The sequence below is a fragment of the Podarcis melisellensis genome (genome assembly GCF_964234715.1).
Source record: "Podarcis melisellensis genome assembly, chromosome: 7".
NCBI lineage: Eukaryota > Metazoa > Chordata > Lepidosauria > Squamata > Lacertidae > Podarcis > Podarcis melisellensis.
In genome coordinates, this window is record NC_138539.1 from 2,773,863 (window position 1) to 2,790,900 (window position 17,038).

At 47.0% G+C, this 17,038-nt stretch overlaps 1 protein-coding gene across 1 annotated transcript in view; it reads right to left on the reverse strand.

The window, feature by feature from the left end:
* Positions 1-17,038, reverse strand: part of ZC3H3 (zinc finger CCCH-type containing 3) — a 262,076-nt gene that overhangs the window by 89,274 nt on the left and 155,764 nt on the right. The window contains exon 5 of the mRNA XM_081918720.1: positions 7,053-7,246. Within this exon, the coding sequence (XP_081774846.1) occupies positions 7,053-7,246 (194 nt within the window). The remainder of the gene's footprint in view (positions 1-7,052; positions 7,247-17,038) is intronic.

Genomic DNA, 17,038 nt, shown 5'->3' on the forward strand with positions numbered 1-17,038 from the left:
GTAAGTGATAAAATGTGAAGTCATTTTAAGTGTGATTAAAAAAAAAGATGGTTAAAAATTATGATATATGTAAGCTGCTAAAGATGAAGTAAAATGAAAATCAGATAGGTGGGACTTGGGGAAGCCCACTTAACAATATTTAGAAAAATAAGGATATGAGAAGAATTTGTTTGTATTGTTTGTCATTTCTGTTTGTGTTTTTTATTTGTGTTATAAAATGAATAAGTTTTTTTGGAAAAAATAAATACATTGGACCTCCTAAGGTGCATGACGTGGGGTCCCTCTGGCTGGTGGCATGAAGCCACGGGCTCCATCCATCTCCTCATCTTGGCATCATTATTCTGCTGGCGCTCCCCTTCCCTTAGGGCTGCTAGGGATGGGGCACGACTGGGAGAAGCAAAGGCATGAGATGGTGCGTCCCAGGTTCACCGGGGCGCTGCTCAATGCGCCCAGAGTTGGAGCCCCTGGGTCAGGGGCTGTGGTGCTTAAAAGCACATCAAAGCAGCCCGCCCACCTGGTGAAAGAGAGGAGCGCTTGAGTGTTTCACCCTGGCTCTAAATCGGAGTCGTGACAGAGGGAGACAAAATATTGACCCAATAAATCCAGAAGGAGAGCGCCATTGCCAGGCGGAATTATAACCAGCCCCAGTTAAATGCCAAGCAATTAAGCTGTCAAGTCTTTCTCCCATCTCTTTGCTAGCCCCAAAACACTCAGGAGACAAAAGGAACTTCTAAAGTGAATGTGGTCCTGCAGATCAAGCAAGCACGTGGCGATGCAATGAACTAAGCACATAAATACTGCCAGGGCACTCGGCACCACAAATGTGCACACTCAAACACAAACACATGTGGTTCTAGTTTGGAAGCCTTATAATTCCAGGCCATCAGATGCGGAAAGGCTCCAGAAAGCTAGCTGGAGCTCATCACTTAAGAACACTGTAGAAATGTCCCAGGTTAGACCCCTAACACCTCCAGCTAAATTGATAGAATCATAGAGTTGGAAGGGGCCCCGTGGGTCATCTAGTCTAACCCCAAGCAATGCAAGAAAATCAGCTAAAGCATCCATGATAGATGGCCACTCTGCTTAAAAAGCTCCAAAGAAGGAGAGTCCACAACCTCTCATGGGAGACCGTTCCACTGCCGAACAGCTCTTACTGCCAGAAAGTTTTTCCAAAAGTTTAGTTGGAATCTCCTTTAATGTAACTTGAAGTCACTGGTTCGAGTCCTACCCACCAGAGCAGGAAAAAACAAGCATGCTTCCTCATCCATGTGACAGGCCTTGAGATATTTGAAGATGGCTGTCATAGCTTAAAAAGCAGAGACATCACCTTGCCAACAAAGGTCCGTATAGTTCAAGCTCTGGTTTTCCCAGTAGTGATGTATGGAAGTGAGAGCTGGACCATAAAGAAGGCTGATCGCCAAAGAATGGATGCTTTGGAATTATGGTGCTGGAGGAGATGCTTGAGAGTCCCATGGACTGCAAGAAGATCAAACCTCTCCATTCTGAAGGAAATCAGCCCTGAGTGCTCACTGGAAGGACAGATCCTGAAGCTGAGGCTCCAAGACTTTGGCCACCTCGTGAGAAGAGAAGACTCCCTGGAAAAGACCCTGATGTTGGGAAAGATGGAGGGCACAAGGAGAAGGGGACGACAGAGGACGAGATGGTTGGATAGTGTTCTCAAAGCTACCAGCATGAGTTTGACCAAACTGCGGGAGGCAGAGGAAGACAGGAGTACCTGGCGTGCTCTGGTCCAGGGGTCACGAAGAGTCGGGGATGACTAAATGACTAAACAACAATAAACAACATCATATCTCCTCCCGGTCTCCTTTTTCCCCAGGCTAAATATACCCAGCTCCTTCAACCAAGCACCTAGGAAAACAGAAAGCTGCCTTATACCAAATCAGATCATTGGTCCATTTAGCCCATCTAGCCCAGTACTGCTTAACACTGAGGTTTTTCCCCAGACCTACCTGGAGATGCCGGGAATTGAACTTGGGAACTGTTGCACGCAGAGCAAATACTCTACCACTGAGCTACACCCTTTCTCCCAAAGCAACAAGGCTGGGAAAGGTCCCATTCCACCCCTGTCTGACAGCTGCTTCCACTCAGAGCAGGCAGCACTAGGCTAAATGGAGCCAGGGGTTCGACTCAGCGTAACACCTCAGCTTCACGAACAGAAGAAATTTCTGACAGCAAGAGTTGTTTGACTCCTTCTACAGACTCCTTCAGAGGAGAATGGACTCTCCTTCCTTGGAGGTTTCTAAGCAGAGGTTAAAGGTAAAGGTAAAGGGACCCCTGACCATTAGGTCCAGTCGTGACCGACTCTGGGGTTGTGGCGCTCATCTCGCTTTACTGGCTGAAGGAGCCAGCGTACCGTTTCTGGGTCATGTGGCCAGCAGGACTAAGCCGCTTCTGGCAAACCAGAGCAGTGCACAAAAACACCATTTACCTTCCTGCCGGAGCGGTACCTATTTATCTACTTGCACTTTGACGTGCTTTTGAACTGCTAGGTTGGCAGGAGCAGGGACCGAGCAACGGGAGCTCACCCCGTCGCGGGGATTTGAACCACCAACCTTCTGATCGGCAAGTCCAAGGTTCTGTGGTTTAACCCACAGCACCACCCGCATCCCTCAAGCAGAGGGTTAGGTGCTCATAAATCTGTCAGGGATGCTTCAGATGTGATTTCTGTATTGAAATGGGTTGGATCAAATGACCGTTTGGGTCCTTTTCAACTCCATGATTCCATGGACGCCTCGGCTGTCAATGCCGGGCCTGGAAAAATTGCACAGATGTATGCTGAAAATAAGGGACGCAGGTGGCACTGTGGGTTAAAACACAGAGCCTAGGACCTGCTGATCAGAAGGTCAGCAGTTCGAATCCTCACGACGGGGTGAGCTCCCGTTTCTCGGTCCCTGCTCCTGCCAACCTAGCAGTTCAAAAGCATGTCAAAGTGCAAGTAGATAAATAGGTCCCGCTCCGGCGGGAAGGTAAACGGCGTTTCCGTGTGCTGCTCTGGTTCGCCAGAAGCGCCTTAGTCCTGCTGGCCACATGACCCGGAAGCTGTACGCCGGCTCCCTCGGCCAATAAGGCGAGATGAGTGCCGCAACCCCAGAGTTGGTCACAACTGGACCTAATGGTCAGGGGTCCCTTTACCTTTATGCTGAAAATAGGCAATACCTGTAAGATGGTGACAGGGGGATACTAGCAGAGGAGGAAAATGGGCTCCTTAGAGATGCATTTTTTTCCAGGCTGCTGAGTCACCAGGCCGTAATTTGAGATGGTCCTCCCTTCCTCCCTCGAGCCCCCACCCGCCTGCTTGCTAAGAGGAAAGGAGCCAGGTAGGATAAACAAGAGATGGAAGCTGGAGCGCACCTGGGGACTGCTGATTATGGTGTAATCAGATTTGAAATGCTTCTGCAGAGCTCCTGGAAAAGGCACCCCAATTTCACAGCCACGCAGGCCAAGGTGAAGGGAAATCTTTGGGATCGATTGGCGTCCAAATTAAGTATGGGGCGGGGGGGGGGGAATCGATCTCCATCTAATTCCGCCACTGCCCCCCACCCCACCCTGAAAAGCAACCCAGGTGGAAATAAACTTTTTAAATAAAAAAAACACTGAAACGTTTAATAGGGACAGGAACGGCCAAAGCGGAAGATGATAATAAAGAAGAGGATTAGCAAAGATGCAACAATCCAGTCTGCAGAAGGACTGGGCAGGGCAGGGAGAAGGGAGGCGGGGGGGGGGCAGAAAGGGGGGAGAGAAAGCACCCCCCTTACAAAGAGGGAGCTGTTCCTGAGCTCCTCTTCAGCGGCCCTGTGCTCCTCTCCACCGCTGCCCCCCCCCCTCACTGCATCCCCCTACCACCACCTTGGCAGATAAAAAGCGTGAGAGAGGAAATTGAGAGTGGGAAATCAGGGCTGAGCTGGGGGGGGGGGGGAGCAGAGAGAACTGCTTAGGGCACCTCATCTCAGCAGGTGAGGGGGGGAGAGATTTAGCTTAAACCGTGGATTAACTCACTGGGTGCTGCGGATGGGGGGGGGGACATTTTTTAAGTGTGCCGATAATAGCAGAGTGGGCAATTCAGGAGCTGCACGGGGGGGGGGGGGGTGAGCAGGGAGAGAGTTTGCAGAGTTGATGAAACACGCTTTCTGGGGAATCGGTCTCCCCGGAGCCTTAAGAAGAAAGCTGGAGGAGGAACCTTGAGTTGGGAACCTTGAGTAGAGTATTTTTAACCTGTATTTTAAATTGTATTCTCTCCCCCCCCCCCATTATGTTTTTTTATTGTAATTTTACTGGTGTTAGCTGCCCTGAGCCTGGCTCTGGCCAGGGAGGGTGGGGTATAAATAAAAAATTATTATTATTATGAATATAAGATAATTAGGAAATTCTAGGAAGTAATAAATTAGGCCTGGGGATTTAAAAAAAGAAGAATTGTTATAGTGAACAGTATGGATTGGAACATACAGCAAAGATAAGAAGTTTGTAATTGAAAGAAGGTCTTTGTGTTATAAATATGAAGTTGGAAACTGTTAAATATGTGATACAATGAAATTCAGATTGAGAGGTGTCGAGGAAGTCATTTAGCAATGTAATATAACCAGAATACAAGAAGAAACAATTCTTTTTGTGTGTGTGTGTTTTGTTGTTGTTGTTGTGTTAAGTGTAATGTTTTTCTTTTGTGTTAATGTCTATGTTCTATAAGAGAAAATTAATATTTGGGGGGGGGGAATTGTTGTTGTTGTTGTTGTTGTTGTTATTATTATCGACATGAACAACAAGACTCCTGTCCAGGCTGAGAAGAAAGCTGCACTTCCCATAATACTCAGTGGCCTCTTTCATGTTGCTGCTTTTGTGTAGGAGTGTAGGACTGTTCAGAAGAAGCGTTTTCCATGAAAGAGACCCCCTTAACTCTGCCAGCAGGACACTGTAACTTATTAGCACGAAGCTCCAAACAGGCAGGCCCTGAGCAATGGACCTCAGTTCTTCTAACGCAAGAAGAGCCTGGTGGATCAGGCCAAGGGCCCCTCAAGTCCAACACCCTGTCCTCGCAGCTGCCAACCAGATGCCCTGGGGGAAACCCGCAAATAGGACCAGAGAGGGCTACCGAAGGAGCTGCCATCCGCTTGCCCTTTTGCCTGACCCATCCCCATATAACGGGACCCGAAGGGGTGTGTTAGCTTGTAAGATCAGCATCTTCACTTGCTTAGCCATGAGTAGAACCTGCTGTGCCTTCCAACCTAGGCATTGCACTGATCTGAACATTAAAGGTTTGGGAAGAAAATGTACTCAGGTGTTTGACATCTTTGTCCCGTAAGGGCCAGGACATGGATGGGCCTTCACAAAATAACGTTTGGGGCGGAGGGTTAAAATTGCATCCATTTTTTAAATATATCATTGGTTCAATATATGGAGGAGTTAACGTTGTTCACACTCGACCTGAGCCTTGGCCAACAAATTTCTGTCCAGATAAAAAAAGATCTAAATATTGCTTTTAAAACATGCATAGACCTGAGCTCTGGAGAACTTCCAGGGGAAGAGGCAGCCATAAAGGAGAGGCCATTATCAAGGCCATCTCTCTGTGATGTCTGAACTTAGGAACTGGCAGCAGAGTTTTAGACGTCTGGGAAATGCTAGAGAGGTATTAACAGATAACTACCAACCTGGTTATTGAATTGGATTTATAGCACTCCTCACTCCCGAGTACAATATACCTGGGTTTTTATGGATGGATTTTTAAGAGTGTGGTGCATTCCACACAGTGCTAGGGAAAGGATGGGACACCGACAGAGAAATGTTTGAATAAATGCTATGGTCTGTTTCCTTGTTCTTGAACTTAAAAGGGAAAAGCTAACATATGAACTAGATCTCTGTTTTGCTGTTAGCTATTTTTCACGTCGGAGTTGAGAGCTGGACCATAAAGAAGGCTGATCCCCGAAGAATGGATGCTTTTGAATTCTGGTGCTGGAGGAGACTCTTGAGAGTCCCATGGACAGCAAGAAGATCAAACCTCTCCATTCTGAAGGAAACCAGCCCTGAGTGCTCACTGGAAGGACAGATCCTGAAGCTGAGGCTCCAAGACTTTGGCCACCTCATGAGAAGAGAAGACTCCCTGGAAAAGACCCTGATGTTGGGAAAGATGGAGGGCACAAGGAGAAGGGTATGGCAGAGGACAAGATGGTGGGACAGTGTTCTCGAAGCGACCAGCATGAGTTTGACCAAACGGCGGGAGGCAGTGGAAGACAGGAGGGCCTGGCGTGCTCTGGTCCAGGGGGTCACAAAAAGATGGACACGACTAAACAACTAAACAACAACAAACAACAAAAATTTTCACGTCCTACCTGCCACTGTTTAAAAGGGAGATTTTAAAATAATTGGAGTTCCTGAATTGCATTTATTCCAATAAGATTCCCAAACAGATGCTCAAGGTAAAGTAGATCTGAGTCTTTAAGTTGTTACTCCATTTGTAAACTTTCCAGTTTGGAGATTTTCTTCTGAGTTCTCGAAAATAAGCCAATGTTCCTTGCAAGAACTTAGACCTGAGATATTGAGCCACTCAGGATTAGTGAAGTTTCTCTTTGTGGGCTTGCAAAGAAGTCAATATTTTATAAGGGGCTGTGACTTAATCCAGGATGGGGTAACCAGTGTGGTCCCTACTGGATGTTGCTGGGACTCTAACTCTCATCAGTCCCAGCCAGCATGGCCAGTGGCCAGGGATGTGGATGGGAGTTGTAGTCTGAAAACATCCAGAGAGCAACATCTCAGCTACTCCTGATTGAGGAGATCAAATCCCACAAGGCTAACTTTAATTAGCAGCGGATGAGCTAAGCTATCTTGCCAAGTAGTTTGCACTGACCTAGCAAACCTCAGCTCTGAGACGGTTGAACCTGATAACAAAAAAGACCGTTATGGAAACCCAAGCCACACTTAGCAGAACAAAGATACTCGGGAGCTGGGACGATGTTACAGTGTCAGCTGCCTCCCACTCCAACTGGGAGCAGCTCTGCGCTCACATGTGCCAGTATCCAAGACCAGGAAGCGGTCCCATAGCCTACCTGCTCTGGCGTGGCTCCTGCTAGCAACGTCACCGCTCCTGGCTGGAGAGCTGGACGTTTTGGCAAGCTTGTTAGCGGACACCCTGTACATGACTCCTCCGATGCAGCGCAGATCTTTGTTCCTCCAGTGGTGCTGCAAAGCCTGGAACTTGCTCCCTGTGGGAGAGTGGCGGGTGCTATTCAGTACCAGAGACCTGCAAAGACAAAAGAATACACTCAAGGTAAGCAGCTGGGACCTTTGCTCACAGCCTGCCGTGTTCTTTTAGGACTATCCAACAGGGTTATCCAACAGAAACAAGAGTTTAAATGCTAGCAGGGTTGTTATTCCAATGTGCTGTTCTGAAAAGTGGTCTGCCTGACCTGTCCCTGGCTTTTCCTTCCACTTGCCTCAAACAACTGAAGCAGAAAAATATCCAAGGTTTACTCCAGACTCACCCAAGCCTCTGCAATGAGCATGCATTCTGCGACATAAGCAAATTCAGCAGCGCTTTGCTTGCGGTGCTTGATTCGTTCTGCTTCCAGGAGCCAGGCTTCCAAGAGAGGTAGAACTTTTCTAGACCAGCAATGTCCACTTGGACCAGCAGCAGCTCCCAAAGGCCTCTGCAGCCCTCGCCCGCCACTGTATGCCTAAGTCCCTTCAAAGCACTTCACACTCTCTCTCTGCAAACATTTCAATGACTGCGCAAGTTAAGTCAGTATTACCACCAGACTGCACGTAGGGGAAGGGGATGGGATGTGGAGCAGAGCATCTCTACTTATATTTTTCCACTGGAACTTCTGCATTACCTAAGTTGATTAGGAGCAAGGAATTGCTAACTGCAAATAATTATCTGGCAATCAGTTTCCAAGTTTTTAGGATCACTCAATACAAGTAAAATAAGCACGCTAAACTAGATCATTCTCTAGGGCATTGGGAAATTCTCCAATGAAAACAATTTTCTGGTGCAAAATTACCCCAATTTGTATCAGGGAAATTCTTCAGAAATCTTCAATTCAACCTTTTCTGGAAAACCCACATCCCAGGGAAAGGAGCAGTTACAGATGAGAGACGAGGGCTTGTTAAAGTCCATGGCAGAAGCAAGAGGATTAGACAAATCGTTGGATGATAAAACTATCAGTGGCTACAAGTCATGATGGCTATGTTCTCCATCCTATCGGAGGCAGAATCACAAGTGGAAAGAGCACTGTCGCACTCAGATCCTGCTTGCAAGCTTCCACTGTGGACTAGAAACTTGTTTTCTTCTTTTAACATGAAATTTCCTTGCCAAATTCTGGGTCCTCCAGGCAGCTCTGCCAAGACGCAGCTTGCTGCATGGGCTGATTCTGCATCTGTAACTATTCCCACTCGCATTCGGAGTTCTGCACATCCACCATTAGGCCAGCAGCCATTCCAACCAAATCAAATCTGCTCCAGTATCAGCTGCCTTAACTATTTAGCGCTAATCCAAACAGTAATTTGTTTATGCAAATGAGAGATCTAATTTTGAATTAGCACAAAACTATGGCTCATAATGCTATTAGCGGAAACTATATAAACCGCGGCATTGACTGAAGAATGGGTGTAAATTAGGGAGCTGCTCTCCTATCAGCAGAAAGCAAAAGTTGGAGGAGCATTACCTTCAAATGAAGGCAAGCGCGGCAGGCAAAAAGGGGGAATTGCAAAATGTAATCATTACATTTATTAGTGCTTAGCATGACAAGTTTATTCTAATATGGCTGTTGCCATTGGCTACCGGCCTTGATGTATTGTGCCTGAGAGTTCCCACAGATGGGGCAAGAAGAAAGTTGGTCCCTTAACCGGTTTGCGCAAAGCAATCAAGGAAGGAGGAGGAAGAAGACTTGGGTGAACAAATGCAGCTTTAAGCATCTCTGCTGTACAGCTTGATCAAAAGGCTATTCCGTGAAACATCGCCACGGGGGGGACGGGACAGGGGGCGTGTATTTATATCAAAGCGCTTATCTGACCTAGGGAAAAAGGACTCTGCGTGGATTCAGGTGTAGCAAAAATCTGATTGCAGGGACACAGTGAAACTATTCCTATTTCCCCCCGGGCATTTAAAATTGGGCTGTCGCAAGGGATGCCACTGTTGCTCCTGTATGCTTCGCTGTGAACTGAGGTCCTACACACCCTTGTGGTAGAAAAGAGATTGTAGCATGTATTAGTCCGTAAAAAGCAAGCCACCAGCAAGGTCTCCCCCAACGTATTTCTAGGAGTCAATCTTTAGTGCATGGCTAAATGGTTCTGAGGTGTTTGGAACAAGGGTCTTCCTTTGGCATTTAAAGCCCTAAATGGTGTGATTGGCAGCCAGTGCAGCTGGACCAGGATCGGTGTAATATGCTCAAACCGACTTGAGCAACCTAGCCACTGAGTTCTGCACCGGCTGAAGTTTCCGAACTGCCCTCAGAGGCAGCCCCACATATAATGCATTGCAGTAACCTAACTTAGAGGTTACCAGAGCACAGGCGACAGAAGTTAGGCTTTCTCTGTCCAGATAGGGGCATAGCTGGGCCACCTGCAAAAGCTGATGGAAGGCACTCCGGGCCACTGAGGCCACCTGAGCCTTGAGTGACAGCAAAGGATCCAGAAGGACCCCCAAGCTGTGAACCTACTCCTTCAGAGGAAGTGTTACCCTACCAAGAGCAGGCAACCTCTCCAACAAAAAAGGAATGGCAAGTGTCAGGGAATTGACATCAGAGCGAGAGGCGGAGGCAGGGCTCCAGAGCGATGCCGGAGAGGGGACCAGCAGGGGGGAAGGAATTCAGCGTAACACCAGTAGAGAAGAGAGGGAGATGGAGGAATTGGGAGACTGGTCTCCAAGACCCTGCATCAGAGACCAGTGGAGAGAGTGCTGACACACCCCTGCCTTCCCCTTACTTGCGCAGACGAGTTCCGCGCAGGGAAAGTAGGAGGAGACTTGGCATCAAACAGCTCTTATGCTGGAAGAGGTTCAAGAAACGCCCACTGACGGATTCTGCAAGCGACTGACCGGCCACGGAGTGTGGGCTGTCAGCCAAGGCATGTTGAACCAGGCAATCGGACACAACTAGCAGGCAACTTACGCACAAGTAACCCCTTACAACCATTACAGCAAGACAAACTGTTAGAGTATATTGAACTGGCTAGATTAACAAAGGCAATTAGAGATCACCCTAGACAAGAGTTTCAAAAAGCATGGGGGAAATGAAGAGAATACTTCACAAAACAGTGCCCTAAAATACATACCTGGACTTGTTCCGATTAATGTCTGCAGGAGACTTTGTGGATATTTAAGTTATAATTAGAAAAATCTTAATAATTATTCATAAAGGAAACAGCTTATAAGAAGTAAATAAGGAGGCCAGATACAGGATAAAAGAAGTCTTTTATTTGGTTGTTTGTATTGTTGTATGTTTTGCTCATTGTATGTTATGTTCACGTTTAATGAGGGTGGGTTTCTGTATTGGGAGGGGTGGGGAGTTTATGCTATGTTGTAAATAAAATTTCCAATAAAAAATTATTAAATACAGGAAGAGCAGGCCACCTCCCATCCATCTGGTCTAAGGAACTGGTCTTATTCAACATCTTTATCAATGACTTGGATGATGGACTCAAGGGCATCCTGATCAAATTTGCAGATGACACCAAACTGGGAGGGGTGGCTAACACCCCAGAGGACAGGATCACACTTCAAAACGACCTTGACAGATTAGAGAACTGGGCCAAAACAAACAAGATGAATTTTAACAGGGAGAAATGTAAAGTAATGCACTTGGGCAAAAAAAATGAGAGGCACAAATACAAGATGGGTGACACCTGGCTTGAGAGCAGTACATGTGAAAAGGATCTAGGAGTCTTGGTTGACCACAAACTGGACATGAGCCAACAGTGTGACGCGGCAGCTAAAAAAGCCAATGCAATTCTGGGCTGCATCAATAGGAGTATAGCATCTAGATCAAGGGAAGTAATAGTGCCACTGTATTCTGCTCTGGTCAGACCTCACCTGGAGTACTGTGTCCAGTTCTGGGCACCACAGTTCAAGAAGGACACTGACAAACTGGAACGTGTCCAGAGGAGGGCAACCCAAATGGTCAAAGGCCTGGAAACGATGCCTTATGAGGAACGGCTAAGGGAGCTGGGCATGTTTAGCCTGGAGAAGAGGAGGTTAAGGGGTGATATGATAGCCATGTTCAAATATATAAAAGGATGTCACATAGAGGAGGGAGAAAGGATGTTTTCTGCTGCTCCAGAGAAGTGGACACGGAGCAATGGATCCAAACTACAAGAAAGAAGATTCCACCTAAACATTAGGAAGAACTTCCTGACAGTAAGAGCTGTTTGACAGTGGAATTTGCTGCCAAGGAGTGTGGTGGAGTCTCCTTCTTTGGAGGTCTTTAAGCAGAGGCTTGACAACCATATGTCAGGAGTGCTCTGATGCTGTTTCCTGCTTGGCACGGGGTTGGACTCGATGGCCCTTGTGGTCTCTTCCAACTCTATGATTCTATGATTCTAACTGCCCCCTAACAATGCCTCCGTGTTCTCTGGACTGAGCTTCTGGTTCTGGTTCTCATCCAGTCCATTATCGGGGCAAGACGTCGGTCCAGCTCTTCCACTGCCTCACCTGCAGATGTAAAGGACAAGCAGAGCTGTGTGTCATCAGCAATATTGCTGACAACGTCCTCCAAAGCTCCGGATAACCCCACTCAGCGGTTTCATGTGGATGTTAAACAGCATGGGGAGAAAACTGAACCCTGAGGAACCCCACACCGAAGTCTCCACGAGGTTGAAGAGCGTCCCCCTCTGGAAATGAGCATCTGAGTAGGACCAGAAGCACCGCAAATATTTTATAAGTTTATTAAATTCATTTATAAGTAAATAACTTTCCAGCATTCGTTTGGAGGAGGGAAAGCATGATTAGACAAAATGGATTGGCAGCTACAGTTGCAACTAGTAAATTGTTTTTCGGGAAACTGCTATGAGTTGTGTTGAGTGCCTTAAGACCTGTGCTATTTTTGGAACTCTATGCGTTATTTTAATCTTAATTGACTTTGTTGAAAACCATCCTTGTGGCTCCAGGAAAGGACAGTATATTTTTGTGTTTAGTCATTTAGTCGTGTCCGACTCTTCATGACCCCATGGACCAGAGCACGCCAGGCACTCCTGTCTTCCACTGCCTCCCGCAGTTTGGTCAAACTCATGCTGGTAGCTTCGAGAACACTGTCCCACCATCTCGTCCTCTGTCCCTTCTCCTTGTGCCCTCAATCTTTTCCAGCATCAGGGTCTTTTCCAGGGAGTCTTCTCTTCTCATGATATGGCCAAAGTCTTGGAGCCTCAGCTTCAGGATCTGTCCTTCCAGTGAGCACTCAGGGCTGATTTCCTTCAGAATGGAGAGGTTTGGTCTTCTTGCAGTCCATGGGACTCTCAAGAGTCTCCTCCAGCGCCAGAATTCAGAAGCACCAATTCTTCGGCGATCAGCCTTCTTTATGGTCCAGCTCTCACTTCCATACAGTATATAGGACAGTACAGTGGTACCTCGGGTTACATACGCTTCAGGTTACAGACACTTCAGGTATAGTACCTCAGGTTAAGAACTTTGCTTCAGGATGAGAACAGAAATCATGCTCCGGCGGCAGCGGGAGGCCCCATTAACTAAAGTGGTGCTTCAGGTTAAGAACAGTCTCAGGTTAAGAATGGACCTCCAGAACGAATTAAGTTCTTAACCCAAGGTTCCACTGTATATAGATCACCCAAACAAGCGAAACAAAGGTTAGGCACCCACCCTCTCCCGCCCAAGGCGCGTCCATCCCCTTTCTGCCTCTCGTGCCCCATTCCTTTGCAGATTAGATGTCTTGTGCTCCAACTGCACTCTGCTTCTGTTTGCGTTAGAGACTGCTGAGCTTTACTACTTCGGCCTCTAATCCAGACACCTGCGCTCAGCGGTTTTCCTAAACATTTCCGAATGAAGACTCATTAACGCCAGCCACCCCGAGGTGGTTGCTGCAACCGCTTCTCCTTGCTTAGCGCACGCTGAAAGGTAAAAAGGCTGCCTGTTCTGCTGAAAGCTCCATCTGGTAGGGCTCCAACACACCACAGCTGTGATTAAAACTGAACAAGGCAGGGAAGCCGCTCTTTTTTTATATCGGGAGCTGCCGCTGCAGGCATGAAAACCAAACCACAGGTTAGCAAGAGATCAAACAGCAAGCGAGAAACATCGAGGAAACAGATCGCATCCTGGCCAAAACAAAAAGCGGCTATATTCCATTCTGACCATGGTCTAACTGGTGTGGAAATAAATGTGACTGCCATATTGTAGAGGTGCCCAAGCACTCTCAGTGATGATGGGGTTTTTCTGGGTCAGAGAAAGGGTCCACTTAGCCCTGTTTTCCGCTACAGCCAACCAGGTGCTGCCGAGACCACATAACACCGGTCCTGAAACACCTACATTGGCTCCCAGTATGTTTCTGAGCACAATTCAAAGTGTTGGTGTTGACCTTTAAAGCCCTAAATGGCCTTGGCTCAGTATACCTGAAGGAGCGTCTCCACCCCCATCATTCTGCCTAGACACCGAGGTCCAGCTCCGAAGGCCTTCTGGCAGATCCCTTACTGCGAGAAGAGAGGCTACAAGGAACCAGGCAGAGGGCCTTCTTGGTAGTGGCGCCTGCCCTGTGGAACGCCCTCCCATCAGATGTCAAAGAAATAAACAACTATCTGACATTTAGAAGGCATCTGAAGGCAGCCCTGTTTAAGGAAGTTTTAAATGACTGATGTTTTAATGTATTTTTAATCTTTTGTTGGAAGCTGCCCAGAGTGGCTGGATAAACCCAGCCAGATGGGTGGGGTATAAATAATAAACTATTATTATTATTAAAAGGTAAAGGTACAACTGACCGTTAGGTCCAGGCGCAGACAACTCTGGGGTTGCGTGCTCATCTCGCTCTATAGGCCGAGGGAGCCAGCGTTTGTCATGTGTCATGTGGCCAACGCCGTTTACCTTCCTGCCGGAGTGGTACCTATTTATCTACTAGTACTTGACGTGCTTTTGAACTGCTAGGTTGGCAGGAGCTGGGACTGAATAACGGGAGCTCACCCCGTCGCAGGGATTCAAACTGCTGACCTTCAGACTTGCAAGCCCTAGGCTCTATGGTTTAGACCACAGTGCCACCCGCGTCCCTATTATTATTATTATTATTATTATTATTATTATTATTAAGCCCCCAAGTACTGCATAAATGCAACAAACATTCCCTTTAGGATGGTTCCTCCTAAAGGGAGGAAATGCCTTAGCTCAATAGTAAATCATCTGCATTGCAAGCCAAAGGTCTCAGGTTCAATCCCTGATCTCCAGGTATGAATAGAATCATAGAATCATAGAATGTGTAGAGCTGGAAGAGACCTTGAGGGTCATCTAGTCCAAAACAATGCAAGGCAGAAATCTTTTTCCCAACGTGGGGCTCAAACACATGACCCTGAGATTGAGAGTCTCATGCTCTACTGACTGAGCCACAGAGAGAGACTCCTTTCTGAAATCCTGGACAGCAGCTCATATGTTTGCTCTCTGTCATCCCCTGCCATTTGCCCCCACAGAGCCAGAATTCAGAGGCCATAGCAGCTGGCAGAGACTGATTTTCTCTCTCTAAATGCTGGACTATTATTAACTTGTCGGTCACTTTTTTGAAAAATAAATTATGCTAAGTGACAATCGAAAACCACAATAGACTCTTTGGGGTGCTGAGACGAGTACTGTGACATTTAAAAGGTTGTGTTGGTATTTTATGTTTCTAAAATGAGTAAACCGGAGTCCACCGCCAGCGCAAAAATAAATAAATGCTTATCAAAAAGACCTGCCGTGCCTTCTGATCCCATACTTGGCTGTTACTGCTTTAAGCCAGAAGAGGGTGGACTCACTTGATCAGTACACAGAAGGCTGTACTTATTTCAGAGAGGAGCAAAATGTTGTTTAACTGCTACTGGTCTTGCGATTCCTAGATTACCTGCTTTTTGTGGCAAATGCTCACAGTTTGAAGAACAATCCTACCCAACCCCCATTTTTCCTAGGGGTGTTGTTGGTGCTTTTTTTTTTGCTTTGACTGGGGAGCACAGGATATAAATAAAATTATTATTATTATTATTATTATTATTATTATTATTATTATTTGGGGGGGCGTCTGTCCTGGAGACCACCGTCTACCCCAGTGGTATCCAAACTGTTTTCAAATAGGGTCAGATTTGATGAAGTGAAGGGCCATGGGGGCCAAGAAATTGTTGACATTTTTTAAGGATTTTACCCCAAAGATGTTGAGCTTTTCTTAGGGTTGGAGTTGTTGAGCTTCTTTTAAGATTGAAGTTGGGGAGGTTCTTTAGGAATTTACCCCAAGAAATAAACTGCCACAGGGACTTGATTAAATTGACCGGTGGGCCAGATTAGGCCCCTGAAACGGACTTTGGATATGCCTGGTCCACCCCCTGCTACCCCCAAGCACAGATCTAGCACTAGCAGATTTCCAAAATGGGGTATTACAGAACTGGAGCAAGGACGGGAAATGAATTCCCCTGAGAGGCTCCACAATCTGGCCTCCGAACTATGCCACTCTGGAGTTAGCATAGCTAATCCCTCGCCAAGCAGAAATTCATAGGTGGGGAAATTTTAAAAAAATTAAGAACCATTGGGGTGGGAAGACCTCCTACCACCTCCTGCCCTGACTAACCAGTAGGGCTTTGGAAGCTGAATCATAGAACCCCTGCAATGAAGGAACCTTTTTGCCCAACATTGGGCTCAAACCCACATCCCTGAGATTAAAAGTCTCATGCTCCACAGACTGAGATATACCAGCAGCGGGTCGCCTGGCCCTGTTAGGCTTGCTGAGCCAGTTATGGGCCTCTACCGGGAGAAGTCTTGGGATGCCAGCGAACCCTGCCAGGGAGTTGCCCACAGCCAAATTGAACTGCCAAGAGCTAAACTGGAAGGCGTTTCCCCAGCTGTTAGAAATTGGGATTGTTCGCATGACACCCACCGTGAAACACGCCTTTTAACATCTATTTATTGGAAACATCTGTCCTTGCGTATCTCTGAGCCAGACTTTCTCAACCCTGGGTCCCCAGATGTTGCTGGACTACAACTCCCATCATCCCTAGCTAGCGGGGCCAGTGGTCAGGGATGAAGGGAGTTGTAATCCAACAACATCTGGGGACCCAAGGTTGAGTCTTGGCTGAGAATATTGGTGATAGCTGTGGATGAGGTCTCCACTATTCGGTTTTAAATTGGATAACGTATATTTTTTTCCTGTACTTACAATTTATGGTAAGCTGCACTTCCAAGCCCCAAAGGGAGCCACCCAAGTACAGTGGTACCTCGGGTTAAGAACTTAATTCATTCCGGAGGTCCGTTCTTAACCTAAAACTGTTCTTAACCTGAGATACCACTTCAGCTAATGGGGCCTCCTGCTGCCGCCCAACCACCGCTGCACGATTTCTGTTCTCATCCTAAGAAAGGTCTTAACCCGAGGTACTATTTCTGGGTTAGCGGAGTCTATAACCTGAAGCATATGTAACCTGAAGCGTCTGTAACCAAGGTACCACTGTAACTTACAAAATGATTTTCAATAATACGAATAATGAACAACATAAGACCACATAAAACAGGAAGTCAGCAGCATTAGCAACAAAAGAAAACATTGACACCAAACAGCTGCACAGCCCAAATTCTGCAAAAAAACAATCCAACCCCATCTCCTTGCATAGCCAGGCTTCCACCACTCACTGAATGCCAGCCAGTCCCCCTGCTTTTAAAGAGGGGGTGGGAGTGGAAAAGGGTCTCGGAGGTTAATCTTGAGAGCACAAGTAGGCATGTGAGGAGCAAGGTGCTCCTGCGCCCAGATCACTTCGGGTTTTAAAAGGTAAACATCACAGCACTTGGAACTCTGCCTAGAAACAAATAGGTAGCCAGCGCAAACGGAACAATGTCAGAGCAGCCTGCTCCAGGGAGAAGCTTTGCTGCTGCATTTTGGTACCT